This window comes from Parasteatoda tepidariorum, chromosome 4 (genome assembly GCF_043381705.1).
Source record: "Parasteatoda tepidariorum isolate YZ-2023 chromosome 4, CAS_Ptep_4.0, whole genome shotgun sequence".
NCBI lineage: Eukaryota > Metazoa > Arthropoda > Arachnida > Araneae > Theridiidae > Parasteatoda > Parasteatoda tepidariorum.
In genome coordinates this window covers 40,555,265-40,571,032 of record NC_092207.1, presented here as the reverse complement: position 1 = coordinate 40,571,032, position 15,768 = coordinate 40,555,265, and the positions used below count along the sequence as shown (strand labels likewise).

The window sequence follows — 15,768 nt, the reverse complement described above, 5'->3', positions numbered from 1 at the left end:
CAGATTTTTCCAGATTATTTTCCAATTTTTTTTTTTACTTTTCATCCGTTCTGTGAATCTTTTCAACTTCCTAGTCCTTTTCCTTTTATCTCGTTTTACTGGTTGATCTGTCCCCACGAATACGTCTTTTAGAATTCAAATTGTTCGAAAGCACTTTTCTTCATTTTTTGCATTGATGATAATGGTGCGATTTGTAACATCAAAAAAACTTCTTAAATATTTCATTAGTAGCTCTAATAGTTTTATAATATTTTCCCGTTATTCTTAGACCTGAAATTATTAATTTTTTATTATAGAATCGAAACAGAGCTTTATTTCTTTTGAAAATGTGATAGATGTGTGTGCATTTGCTTCAAATAAAACATATATTTTTCTAGTAATTTTTTCACAACAAATCACCTAAAATTTTTAAATTTAATAAAGGTTTATGTCTTTTTGAAAATATAAATTCAAACCTTATGATAAAATAGAGTTTTTCCATTTCGTTGTTTTAATTAACAATACTTTAGAAAGTCAAATAAAATAAAAAAATTTTAAAAAAACCATTCTATTTTATTACATCATTGATTTATTAAGACTTATTGTGCTTTAAGGCAACATCAAACTTTAAAAATAATTTTATTGCTTCAGACATCTAAATAGGTTTTAACTGAAACTTTCTCACGTCTATATAAAACTTCGTACTTTATTTCCTTCTAATGCTTTAAGAGCAAAATGATCCATTCAGTATGGCTTTCTTATCCCCAGGGGTTGAAAGAAATACCTTCTACAAGATCAAATGAGAGACCAAAAGAAACTAGATTTACAGTTCTTGTCAAACTTTCACTTATTCTTGTTTTAGCTGTCTTTCTTTGTTCTCTTTACTTGGATTCCATTGTGTGTGAAAACCAATTAAGTAGTTCTTATTGTAAGAGCATCATTTAGGCGTCATAGTGAGTGATTGGCCCATTTGAGTGAGATACTATTATACGGAACATCTTTTGTTATCCTTTCAGCATGCTTTTTATCCAGCTTTCAGTAAGAAAATCGTATGTTTCGCCTAAAAATTCAGAAAAAATATATTATAATCATTCCAAAAAAACTGGTAGAAGGGTTTCTTAGTTGCGCTTAAAGTGATAATATTAAATTGTTAGTTAGTACTAAATAATGAATTAATAATTTTTAAAAATATTTAACTGCTTAATTCTCTTTACTTTTAGTCTGTTGTCTTTTAAAAAACGTTTTTTTTTCTTTATTTTGTTAGAGTGTTATTTAACTTAACAGTGAGTGATTGATTCATTTGAATGAAAGAAAGATTGCTATAAGGAACAGATCTTTTGTTCTTCTTACGGCAGTTGTATTATCTAGATTTTAGTTAGAAAACCATAGGCTTCTTCTTTAGATGTAAAATATAACTACAAATATTGTGTCAAATTAATAGTTTAACACAAGCTAAATTTTGAATTGATAAGTTATACTAATGAATGTGTTTCTGGATAAGAGAAAGAATAATTAAAATATTAAAAATTAACTTTTACTTCATGCGCAGAAGGCAATCAGACCTTAAAAACTGTTCGTCTATCTTCGGCAGTGTCAACAATCGGATGTGTGCGATCATTCGGGACATTAAGCTCAGAAAGGTTAACGGTTACAGTTAATAAGTTATTGGTGCAAAGCATAGTCATAAAAATAATATTGGAAATTTAGGCGAAGGCCAAAAGGTTGAAAAGTGGAGATATTGTGATAGCATCTTCACATAACCTTTACTTTAATTCTATAGTGCTTGAAAATAAATCTATTAATTCTTATTGTAAAAGCATCATTTAGGCACCATAGTGAATGATTAACCGTTGTAATGAGATACAATTTAAAAAAATTACTTTATTTCTACCAAATACAAGTTTTTAACCTAGCAATCAGTAAGAAAGTCGTATATATCTTTAATTACCTATAATTTAGTAAAGATAAAATTATTAACGTTGCTTAGTAATGCATATGATGAATGTTAAAATGATAAGTATCATTAGCTAATGCATCAGTGAATGTATAACTTAAATGTCAGAATTCAATGGAAAAAAATCATTAAATTCATTTAAGTTACATAAGCCACTTTTTTATCTAAGATTTCCGTTTAAGCTTAATTAATTGTTGCATAACTTGAGTTTACACGCATAAAAAGTGTCATTAAACGTGAGAAGAAGAAAACTGTAGCTAAAGTTTTCCGTAAATTTTGATAACTTAAACCAGCAGAAAGTATTTAATGTTAGGCTTATCTTAGCTAGTTCAAGGAAAACAAATCGCTATGTAAATACATATATTGTGGAAAATCATTTATTAGTAAACGTAGAAATTTAATATAAATTTTTGTGAGAGTTCTATTTTTAAAAATATTCAATTCATATAAAAAAGCTCAAGATGTTTAATTAAGTGATTGAAAATTAAATAATTTAATTAAGTGATTGAAAATCAAAAAATTAACTGCAAAGGAAATGTTAGTTTACTCTATTAATTATTAAAAGTTGTATAATAACAACAATATCAGATACATTTTCATCGAAAGCTTTGGGGAAATAATTTAAATGTCCTTTGTTACCCAAAACAGGAAACAATAATGAATTTAACAATAAAACAATAGAGTTGGTTATGTAGGTAATCAATATAAAGTAAAATAACAATTAAAATGACTGATTGAGATATATTAAAAGATGTTTAAAGGGAGTTCAACTTTAAACTACGAGTTTAGTAGTTAAAAATATAAAATGTACAAATTTTAAAATTAGATAATTTAAAACATAAAAAATGGTTTATAAATTTATCTTTAAAACTGACTAACAGTATTAAAATATGTGAAGCGAAATTTAAAGAAACTGATGACATGCCATTTATTTAAACTCAAAGCAGTGTTTTAATCAGCATTCGAAAAGCAGCAATAAAATCAGGGTCCGAAATTTTCCCAACGAAATGGCTTAAAATACTTTACTAGCTTAAGTAACTTCGGTTGATGGTAGTTTAAACAAAGTGTTTTTTAAACACAATAAGTTTTCATGAGTTTTAAAAAATGTGAGTAGTAAATGCCCTTTAAATGCACCTTTTTTTAAATAAAACCCAACGAATATTAAAAAATATATATATTAGTTTCGACATATAAATATTGACATACTACGATAAAAATAACACTATTAGAATTTTCATTTTAAAATCCATTTAAGTAACTGGTAACAGTCTGTCTATCTAATTCGTAAAGTGTACGGTATAGACCATTTTTACATTTACGGTTCTGAAACCGTTTACAGCTAGTATGGTTAAAAAATTATGAATACAAAACTATATGGTTTTTTAACCATTTTTAACTTAAATGGCTTCAAAGTCGTAAACAATTTAACTGGAAATTGGAGCTAGGTCGTTAGATAAAGGGTATTGGAGTTTAGCTGTGGTTGAGCTGTGTTTTATCGAATGAACCATGTGGTTTAATTAGTTTATTTGGTTGTTTCCTCTTTCGTGAAAAATGATAAATACTAGATTTTTTGTAACAGGCAAATTTATTGTGCTGTCATCTATGTGCGAATGCGGGTATCACATTCTAATAGTCCAGGGTTACATATTGGGAAGTGCAGGGCCCTGGAAACTCTTCATATGTTGAAGAAAGTTATATTATCAGTGCTGGGACTAAAACCCCCGTTCTATCGGTCATAAGATTGACCTCTCGGTTATAATATGTACTCAGCTGCAAGGAACCATGTGGCTTCATTAAGGGTGTTCTAGTCGGTGCTATAAAGTTCTGGTTGTTAAACCGTATTACGTCAAAGCAGTTCCTAAGCGGTTTTTTTCATTGTTATCAGTTTAAATGCAATCTTTTTCTCATGGTTAATAGACTGTTTTGTTTGATTATGGTAAAATAACAATCAAATAAATTGGTATTTAACCATTTTTTTCGAGAAATTTCTAGCAGTATACTTTATTATTTAAATTCTATGTGATTTATTTTGAAAAAAAATCCTTAAGAGCTCATTAAAAGTTATATGATTTTATGTAGCATTTGTGAACCCTGTGTAAATATAAGGGATACATAAAGTTCCAAAAATTATCCTCTGATCATACAATAAATTTTATAGTATGTTATATTAATAAAGAAATATGCAAAAGCACTTTACAAAAAAATCTCTTTCGTGAGATATATGCAAATAATAGGTGGCTTATTGCTTATTGACCTGATCTTTTTACTGTATATAAGTACTTAACTGCATTTGCCATTAATCGAGAAAAAAAATCAGCTAACAATCAGACTGAAAGGAAATAGTTTGAATGGAAATTCAAACTATCGCATGCGTATAGTATTTCGCTTCAACGTGAAATCACCTACCTTTATCCATGAGAAAGAAAAAAAGGGCCGTTAATGATGATGGATAATTGCAAATTCCTTTGCTGAAAAAATGGTCTTTTGCCTTTTTTATGAGAAAATACACAATTACCATGCCGGATAGTCTTGTAAAAGCTGCTTAACAACGCTGTTAAGCATCTTTTTCTCAACTCACGATCATTAACTTCCGGAATGTGGACTTTTTCGGGAGGAAAACCATTAGCTTGCTTTTTTTAGAATGCTAACTTTTAACAAAATAGGTTCGATGTAAAAGATTTTACAGATTTTTTTTCCAATATAATATAAGCATTTCAATAAAATACGCATTATTTTTTTTTCTGTCAATAATAGAACAAATAATACCCAAAATTTAAATGTGTTTTTTTTTCTTTGAAATTCTTATTCTCTGGTAGTTTTACTAATATAATATTAAATATTTAGCTATACATTCAGATAGATCAATTTTTGACAAATTTTGAAATGTAACTTTATTGATAAATATAAGAAAATAAATATTGAAACGCATCAAATTTTTACTGCAATTCGAGGAGCAAGGGTGTAAAAAATTTATTATATTAAACAAGTTACCGAGAATTGATTGAATGAATGTAAAATACTATTGTATGACATTTTAAAAGAATCTAAGAAATAAGGTAGGATTAGGTAAACTAATTATGCTATAAGAAAATTCCAGAACAAATTGCAGTGCTATGTACCAGTTCTCAGGGTTCTGGTACTTTTTTCCGTAAAATCCATTTTTATCAGAGCATCTTACGGAATAAAATATCACGTATACCATATATTTTATCGAATAATTACTGTGAAACTAGTGAATCACTCTATTTATATAAATATTTTTGTAAAAATCATGGTATACTATTTTACGATAAAAATAGATTTTACGGATGATGTACCTATAGCGCCGATACTTTATTTGACACAGTAACCAGGTAAAAAAAAAAACTTTAAATCCTAATTAGTAAGTGAAATACTAGTTTATGAATAATAGCTGTTCATTTATAAATCACTAATAATTGTAATCATTAATAATTCTTAATTAAATTCTTTGAAATTAAGAGACAAATTTTCATAATCACACAAAACATGTTTCTTACACGGGATAAAATTATTGTTATTAGGGATAAAATTAGTAATCTCAATGAAACACTTAATTAACCCTATTGAAATAATCTGAATTTTAACGACATGTAAATAGTTATTCGTAGATGAATTTTTTTTGTTATTAATTTGCAATTAAAACTAAAATATATAATTAAAATCAACCATAAAATTCCAAAGAAATTCCTTACGGAAACTGACATTATTATTTTTTCAAAAAAAAAAATATTATAATTTCTTGTCTATTTTGAAACAAAACTTTTTGGAAATATTTTTAAAATGCATTAAAAAATAACTTTGCAAATAAAAAAATACAAACAATTGCAAAATAAGTTTCGTGCAAGAGAGAAGGCAAGAAATGGAACTTTTTATCTATAAATGTTTTATTCAGCAATCCATTAAAATAAAGAATTTTATATACAAGTACATCAAGTGTTTAAAAATCATAAATATTTTATAAATAGTTTAAAAGAAATGATACTTGTAAGGTAGAGCTTCTAGTATCATAAATTTCTTAAAAGTTTCATGGGTGAAATAGATATTTTATAAGTTTGGCTTTTTAATATTTAAAGTATCAGAGGGAAGCTTTTACATGGATAAAACATACTCTAGCTTGTTTTATGATATCAATTTCGAGTATCGAGCTGATTTGTTATTTAAAGCAAACTACGAAACGTGAGTAATTCTGATTAAATATAAAAGAAGTTGTTTATTAATACAGAATGGAAATAAGAAAAAATATTAATTTGAAACGTTAAGAAACATTGCAGAATGCTATAGTTGTTCAGTATTGCATAAAAATAACAACTGTTTCAAATATCTGAAGTATTGCTTTGAGACAAGACTCTGACAGTGATTAAATATTTTAAAGGATCCATTATTACAAATTTGAATTCCTAGAAAATATAGCTGTATAACTATAGTTTAAGTGTAAAATAATGACTATGAATTTTTCGCTTGCTTAAATATTTTTGGGTAATTATAAATTTAAAACTAAATAGCTAAAAAGATATAGCTATTTCAGTCCGAAAATCTTTTGGGAGTAACGCAATCAAGGTGATTCGGATCATTGTGACTGGCTCAGAGATGACCGAGAATCATCACAGATGATGAGAATGTCACCGAAGTGAGCGGATTAGTGACGGATTTGGATATTCAGCAAGTTTAAATTATCTGGCATGGCAATGGCGATTTTCTTTTTGGCTATTATATTTTTAGATTCTGGCAATCTAAAGCTTGTTTTCTTCTATAGTTTTCTTGTGTTTGTTGTATTATTTTTTTCTAATATAGTTTTATTTCTTTTATTTAAAATTTAAAAGATGGCTTTTGTGAAAGAAAAGTTTTCAATTTACGAATCAGAAATGATAACTGAACTGATATGAGTTTTATTTTAAAAACTCACATCATTAATTATAAAAGTTGCAGCAATGTAAGTTGAGTAATATAAGTATACTAACGGACCCGACAGACGATGTCCTGTACACACGTCATTAATTGGAAAATTTCAGTAAGAGTTGTTTTCGGAGCTGTTAAAGCTTGTTGTAGTGCATTCTGTTCTGTGAAATAAACACGCTGTCCATTTTCTAGATGCACAGCCAAATGTACAACAGCTGGATCCCTTTCATGTATAGGAAATGTAAAAATTCGCCAAATAGCTTCATTTACTTATGTATCGTCCCATTTGATAATGTGTTATTTCGTCATTCTTATTTACATTTTGAACAGCGAATATAGCTTTATCACTGCCCTTATGAACGTAGTTACAAATGTACTTGATAGACTTCACCGAACTGCATAACTCAACGTTTATGTGTGCTTTATAGGTTTTGCACAGCAATGGTGAGTATGGAACCACCCAGCGACTATCGATGTCAACTCTTACACCGTTTGATAGACGCAATTCATATGATTGACCGCCATTGTCTACATCTCTACGACGGTAGGATGGATAACCGTCGATATTGGTGATAGTGTCAGTTTGACATGGTTTAGGAAAACGTTTCGTACATTTTCCATTATCCATCCATGGTGACATCATGTTGAGAGAACCACAGGGACCATGGATCATATTAGTAGTCACAATGTCAAACAATTCTTGATCAACATTCGGATTTGGAATTTCCGCTGAAATAATTTTGTCAATTTCGTCTGGGCGTACTTTGTCCACCAACCAAATCAAAATATGCGCATGAGATAAACCTCGTTTTTGCCATTCAACAGAATAAAGCCAACATCGTGTTTCACCAAATACCGAGTGATGTGTAATCAATTTCATCAGAGATTTCAATTTTTGTTTGAACACACGTGCAATGATATCATGGCGATGCCTCGATGTTTGACCTGATAACAGCAAATTTTTAATTTCAGCCCAGTTTGGATTACACGTAAATGTGATAAAAAGATCTGGTCGGCCGTATGCGCGTACATAAGTCATGGCGTCCTGAATATATTCTTGCATATGACGCGGACTACCAATGTATGATGATGGAAGAATATATGCGGTACCGATGTTGTTGATATCATTCGTTGCATCTACGTTACCGATTATGGCGTCATGCAAATGAATGTACTCTTCAGAACGAAGTTTCGCTTGATTAAATTTTATATAACGCAATCTCTCACTTTCGATTTTTACATGCATATCAACAATGTACTGATGAAATAGCTGTCTGCATCGGAGAAAGTTATTATCTTCATTTTCACGAATCATCAACCGGTATGCGTAGAAGTTCATCGCACTAACTTTCTTAATTAGTTCTTCACCTGTAAATAAAACTATTTATAAGATAAACAGAAATAATTGGTTAAAAAAAATTATAAAATAATCTATAAGTTGTGCCTGTTGTTGGATTCCTTTGTTTAATATTTAAATGATATCCATGTTCTCCTTCCCAAAATATCAACGGATATTGCAGTGCGTCGTAAGAACGATGATTGTCTTGAATTATTTGTATTGTATTATCTCTGCGTTGTATGCGAATATCTCGACGTTCACATGGGTTACCAGCCATAACAACTGCAACTTCATTAACAATTGGAACATTATATGTGCCTGCGTGCTCTCCATAGGGCACTCTGTCTGCTTTAATAACAATGGCGTAGTTGTCGTTTTGCAGTCTGGTGGAAATAGTCTTGAACAATCGTATCAATTGGTTATGATTTTGCAAGAACGTTTCCAAATTGTCGAAAATTTCTCGTTCCTCCATCTGCTCTATATGGTTGTATACGCATCGTGTATGAGTTTGTTGCTCCTCATCGCCCATAAAGTAAATTTGTAAGAATTTTGGATCGACATTAGGCATTGGAAGCAATGAACCAATTTGGTGGTACACTTGACCTTGAATCTTAAATGTAGATTCAAAATTACGACCATCCTCATTATGAACAATTTTTGTTGCTCCAAATGATGTCATTTGAAAGCAAGAATTGAATTTACGAATTTTCCGCAAAAACAATTTCGATTGAGATGCGGTTCCAGCTAATAATGTTTTCAAAGGTTCCGGTGGTGGATTTAACGGTGGAAGTGAAATTTTTCCAGATGCGCAACATAAACCAGGCGATTCACCTTTGTACTTTAAAGCATGACAATATTGACACTCGTTGTCCATGCTACCGATTAAGATTAGTGCATGTGACGAATAGTCTATTTCAGGGTCATATTCAAATGCAAGACGATTAAGTGATGCTCGTATCAATGCTCGATTATCTTGCATTCGCCGTTGGTCACGTTCTCTGTTTTCGTTGGTCGCTCGTTGGCGTGTCTCTCGTTGTCTTAATGCATTTGCACGAAGACGTTGATTGCGTTGCTCTGAATTTTCATTTTCACGTGAAGATGCAACTTGATTTCTTAAATTCACATTATCCGTCAAGTGTTCTTCAACTGTTCTATTCAATCGATGATCATGGACCAATTGAGCGTTTCGAGTACGTCGACCAATATTTCTTGCTCTTCCACGAAGACGTGGCATTTCTTTGTAAAACAAATTACTGTAAAATAGTACATAAAAAATATGAGTAATTTATTGAAAATGATATTTTAATTAAGTAACAGGACTGAAAAGATTTATTGTACCAAATTTTAGATAAAAAATTTGTAATTTTATTTTTTTGCTTTTTTTTATTTACTGTTTCAAATAAGAAATTTTAAATAAAAACAATTGAAAAAGTTTTATATGAAATCAATTAGCTTCACAAATAAATTTATAGGTTACAGTGGTTGTTAACCAACGCACGTATAAATTCAATCTAAAATTATAAAAAATACTCACTTCAATTCCGCACTGAATCTACAAAATGTGTAGTTTTTTACATTTTTAAAATGCACACTTCAAAATTCTACAAACACAATAATAACACGAAATTACAAATTCTATTCAACGACTCTTTTTCCTGCTCCCTATTAAATTATATGTCTATCAAAACAAACTAAAAAAATATTTATAGAAAAACAAACGTTTTATGACTTTTATTATTTTTATGCTAGTGAGAACCAAAACAATATGGAAATGAATGAGGGAAAACTGGATCCTACCACGTGATTTCCCGGCCAATAAAAATGTAGCGTTAAACATTTAAAGCTTTCTTGTTGGAAGTCGCATAAGAAGTAGAATTTTTTCCCACTCAATAAAAAATTAATTAAAAAAACATTGTGAATCTAATTGTGAATCTAAACCATTCTCGAATCCTTCTGAAGGTACACAGAAAATTTCATTTAAATCAGTCCAGCCGTTTAGGAGGAGTTCAGTGACATACACACGAACAGACGAAATATATATATAAAGATGTAGAATGATCTCATATTTCGAAAATTTTTGTAAGCTGAATTAAAATCATTGAATTAGCTGCAGAAAATGCAAACGTCTTTAAACTTTAACATGAAAACATTTAAATTTTAATATGAGAACGTGAACTTTAACATGAAAACATTTAAACTCTAACAAGGATACAACTAACGAGAAACGTCTCCAAGCTTGCAGTTATGAAATTATATATAGTTTATTATCGAACGAGGTGCTTGTGATTTCATATCTGACGGTGAACCGGGACTTGTCACTTTTTAGCACTGAATTATTCAGTGCGTCACAGCAAAGCAGACAGTGATCAGAATCATCGTGCGTCACTTCGATTGCGCCTGCCCATGTGAAAAAGGCAATGGAAAATTTTTTTGAATTTCGTGGCAACAGTACATGCATGGTATGAAATAATTGTAGGTGACATAGTTTTTGACAAGAAAGTTTTTTTAGTTGATAATTTATCGTAAACGTAATTAAGTTGCTGCCCGTGGTTTTCAAATTGAAAGATGGGTTTAGCTCATATGGAGAAAAATGTGTTATTCTAAAGCAGTTTTATTTGCAGCTGAGTAAGGTGTTCGATAAAAAAAATATTGCTTTAAGTAACATAAAGTTTAATAATCCGCTTCAAGATAAAACGACGCTTACTGCCGGAGTAGGAATTTATTCTGGGAAAAATAAGCATATCAAAATTTAATGCATTTTTTTCATGGGTTAGGTCACCCAAAAATTTGATTTTAAAATTAAAGATATGATATGTTAGTAAGTAAAAATGCCAATCAAATAAATATAATCCAAAATGAAGAGAATTTTGCTTGTAAGAAGGTAAGGAGTCCATTATAACAACAGCTTGGAATGACGCATGTAGTAAGCTTGTCATTATAGCGTGAAACATTCACATTTGTCGATTTGGATTATTTAATTTTTTATTTTGAAGAACTGTTTTGTTTAAATAGAATGTTCTTGCCTGATAAAGTAGATTGGACTGCAATTTTTGCAAGACGTAAAGAAAAACCATAAAATTAAGCGCAATACCTTTTGACATCATATACAACACTGAAAATTGACTTCAATTGTAGACAATTTCAAGGATGGAAATAGTGATATGCGGTCAACAAAAGGCGCGTTTTTGAAGCATATAGCAGGGATTTTTAATCACAGAAGAATTATTCTTTAGTTAGGATGAAATCAACATGACAGGTGGTTTTACACACACATTTGCTATATAAAGCAATATCAGTATACTCTTGATATATCAGAGATGACGGGATGTTAAACAAATTTCGAGATAACAAGTTTTCGATACTCGTTAATTCAGCAATGGTAATTTTATTCTTAAAAGTAAGACAGAAATAATGATGCATAAAATAGAAAATAATTGGTTTAGAATAAATTCAGTTTGTGATTCTTTAGGAAAAAAATAATTCGATATAACAAGGGGTTTTGAGAAGGAAGTCTTCGTCATTGAAATTCAAATTAATATTAGGTGAATATGTTATGCAAAACGAAAAAATATTTTTTTGATATAACAAGGTTTTTATGATATAGAAGTTTGAAATATTCAGTGTATACGGTACATGTATAAAGATGAAGAATGTCAGATTTAGCCAAAACAAAAGATGTTCATTTTTCATTTTTCTGTGCTCAAAAAAGTTATTTAATCTTTTTCATGTATTGATCATTTAAGCAGAAGAAAATGGTATAGCGGTAAAAAGTACCGGCATTAAGGGTGCTGCTACTTTTAATCGTAGAATCCGTTTTACCGGAACATTTTACGGGGCAAAACTCTGATGTACTGTAATGTTAACAGCAATAATTTCTGTAAAATCACTGAATCACTCTTAAATAAATATTACAGTTTATATAAGAGGTTAGAATCCAATAAACAAGGAAAATTCAAAATTCTTAAGATATGTATATTAGATTTGTATATTTAGAATTTAGTCATTGCTTGCTTTTGGGTTCTAACTTTTTATTTAAATTGTTTACATAATAGAAATTTGGTTTTAGCTACTTTTAGCACTTATCCATTTCGACTTATTATTTAAAAGTCTTTTTCTTAACATTTTTTTCCTAAAATTTGCTTAAATCAATTTCATACTTTGATTGAATAAATATTATTGTATAATATTTTACGGAAAAAAATGATTCTGTGGTAAAAAGGAATTTTGTGGTAAAATGTGTTTCATGGTCAAATGGATTTAATGGTAAAATGGATTTTATGATAAAATTATTTTAGGATTTTATAAAAGGATTATGAGAGGATTTTACAGATGATGGATTTTAGAAAGTGCTGGTACTTTATACAGTAATTTGTGATCAAGAATTTTTTATACTGTATAGTACCTGAAGTAAACATACAGTTTTTGTATCTTCAATATTAATATTTTGAAGTTGATTCAAAAATTTGTTGTAATAGTGGATATTTAACAATCTATTTTATTTGTTTACTAATGCTTTAAATGCATCTCATTTTCTGGATTTAAAAGCATTTATTTAAAGTATGTCATTATTAAGAGGCATAGCTTTCTTGCAAAATGTGATATTGCTTCTTAAAAAGTATTTGTAACTTTTCAAAAAAGAAAAAGAGAAAAGAAAAAAATTTTGAAATTATTATGCATGCATATAGAATATTGTATCTTGATCAGATTGGTCAATACAAGCATGAATAACAAATAATACGTGGAATAAAAAAGCATAAATTTATGTCTGAAATAATCATTTGAAATCTAGTTGCTAACTTTAAAAACTACCAAATAATATATTATATATATGAAAGAAACATAAGTCTAATAATTTCTATTATTTTATTATGAGACCCAAAATATTATTTTACCTATTTCTACTAGTTAGATACCATCTAGAAAACCTCATTAAGAAGCCTCATTTCTGTCATGATAAGATCATCAAAGAAAAAAAAAATTCGATAATTGAGAACAAGGAAGATGCTTTTTGATTTCGAGATACTTGGGAGTGAAGTCTTGGCCTTCTAATGAACTTCTAGATGATCAAAAGATGGTGAGTATTGCTGTGCACACGTGGAAGTAGCCGATCGCTAGATGACTTTATCAAAGTCTTAAGAGTTATTTTCGATCTTTCCTCCAACATGATTATCTGATTCACGAAGAAAAAGCATTTTTTTGTTTATTGAATATATCATAGAATATATTATTTCAGAATAGATTCTATGATATGCCTTCATTGTATTTCTGTAGTATTATTTTTCTATTTATATATTTTCTATTTATATATTTTCTTTATTTTTGTATTATATCTTTTCTTTCTTTACTGACGCAGAAAGAAAAAAATTGTGAAAAAAGTAAATTTCTTGAAGAATTTGCTTGAAATGTCATTTAAGACAATGAGTTGATAAATGAAGAAAAGTAACTGTGCGAGTATTCTAAAACAGATTTCGACATATAAATAGAACTCTTGATATTACACAGGACGTTCAGAATTAGAAAAATCTTAAAGAGATTCGTTATTTGATTTTTAAGATATTAAAAAAAATCACATTTCTACAATTTAATATGCAAAAAAACAAAATTAAAATCAGAGTTTCAATTTATACGATTGTGAATCAATATGTAGTTTAAATGATGTTCAATACTTCAATATGTAGTTCTAATTGACAAAGTTGCTTTTTCTCGTAATGGAATTTTTCTATGTTGTCACAACATTAAAAATTCCTTTCGCCCCAAATATTATTTTTATTTTTTTATTGTTTTACATTTTTTTTCAGGTGCTCTTCGATGTGCGTTATTTAATTTTAAATGTATTTGATTAGCTTAATATAATAATTTAATATTTCAATAATCAAGCAAACGTAATTGAAGTGTTATTATGGAATAAAATTTAGTGGCAAAATAAAAATATAATGATTAGGTAAGTTATGTTTTTATACCGTTACCGTACTGACTTATATTTATTTAAATACCTATAAAAAACATTTTTAGATAAAAATTTATTAAAAAAAAAAAAAATTCGTTCCACAAAGAACTTTTTGATTATTCACAATGAAGAACCACACTTTTAGCTATAACTTAGAAACCAATCATTATTTTTTTTAAATATTTTACTCAGACTTCTATTAATGCTAGCAATATTTTGTTAAAATTTGAAAATGATAGAATAAAAATTACCTCTGTTTGTTTTCAATGTCCAGTGCCCAATTAAGATTTGTTTAAAGAAGGTATCTTATGCAGTGTGGAAAATTCTGGATCAAATTACTGTAAAAATTACTTTTACAATACGCACTTTTACAATAAAATCCATTTTTACTATAATATGTTACGGAACAAAAAATCTGATGTACCGTAATTGTTACAGTAGTAATTAGCGCAAAGTCAATCACGGAATCACTCTAACTGAATATTACTGTAGAAATTAAGGTATAATATTTTACGGTTAAAATGGATATCACGAAAAAAAAGGATTTTACGGACATTGCAGGTGCATTATGCCGAAATTTGATCTGGAATTTCTTAGAGTGTGCAGTTTTGAACAATTACGAGTAAATAATTCGTAAACTTGTGCTACTGGTAGCTTAATAGAGTTAACTGCTACTAATATCAGATAAATAGCAAAATATTAATATTTTTTAGCACGCCTATTAAGTGTTGTCACGATATTTGGTGCACTAAATTAGATTTTTCTAACAAATATTAAGAAAAGGTTTTAGAATTGCAATAATTATTTACAAAACATTAACTGCATTTTTAAAGCACATTTTGCCAAATCTTCTACGGAAGTTTATCATTTTGGCTTAATGGATCTTATATTTCCTCAAATTAAAGATTAATTTTTTCATTGCCGAATTCAGATTACATATGTCAGAAAGGTTTGAATTTTTTTCGTCAGACACATAGCATAATATTTGTATTTATCATAGGCAAAGAAATGAAATAATAAGGAACAAATGTAGATACTAAACATTTTTTGAATACCAAAAATGTTTTGAAACCATCATTTTTTCATTTAAAAATTTTCATAATGCCCTTATCCAACAATTTGAAATACAATATAAAATATTCAACTTGGCTTTTCAAATTAGCTATTTTACTTCTAAGCAAATTTTAGAAAATGTTTCATGGATTAAAAGAAAATAACTTACTATTATCTATGCAAATTATGGATTATGCATTGTTTTATAAAAGCTATTACAGACACTCTACCTTTCTTAACGCACTCAAGATTCTGTTCTGTTTTAAAAGAGCATTTTCTTTTTTCATTATTCATGAAAATATAAAAAACTGCAAAATTTGCAAACCATTTTGTTCAAAGCTATCATTCGCATATTCAAGGTAAGACGGTTTAATAAAAAAAGGGTCGTGCTTTAATATATTTTACATTAACATATTAAGATCTTACATTTTAAAGCAAGTAAAATACAGATTAAAAAGCTTGTAGTAAAAAAAAATGAATAAACTATAACTATTCTCAAATTTTATCAATAATACTAACAGACATTTTTTGTAATAACGAAAAATATTTTCCGTATATATATATATATTAAAGCACATT

The 15,768-nt window shown here is 28.6% G+C and overlaps 1 protein-coding gene across 1 annotated transcript; it reads right to left on the bottom strand.

The window, feature by feature from the left end:
• Positions 1-8,259: 8,259 nt before the first annotated feature.
• On the bottom strand, positions 8,260-9,423 carry LOC122268783 (uncharacterized). The gene has a single exon (XM_043039112.2). It carries the CDS (start codon positions 9,421-9,423, stop codon positions 8,260-8,262), a length of 1,164 nt encoding a protein of 387 aa, XP_042895046.2.
• Positions 9,424-15,768: the final 6,345 nt, after the last annotated feature.

Coding starts and splice junctions, on each gene's coding strand:
- LOC122268783 (XM_043039112.2), bottom strand. CDS start 9,423: ATGCCACGTCTTCGTGGAAGAGCAAGAAATATTGGTCGACGTACTCGA.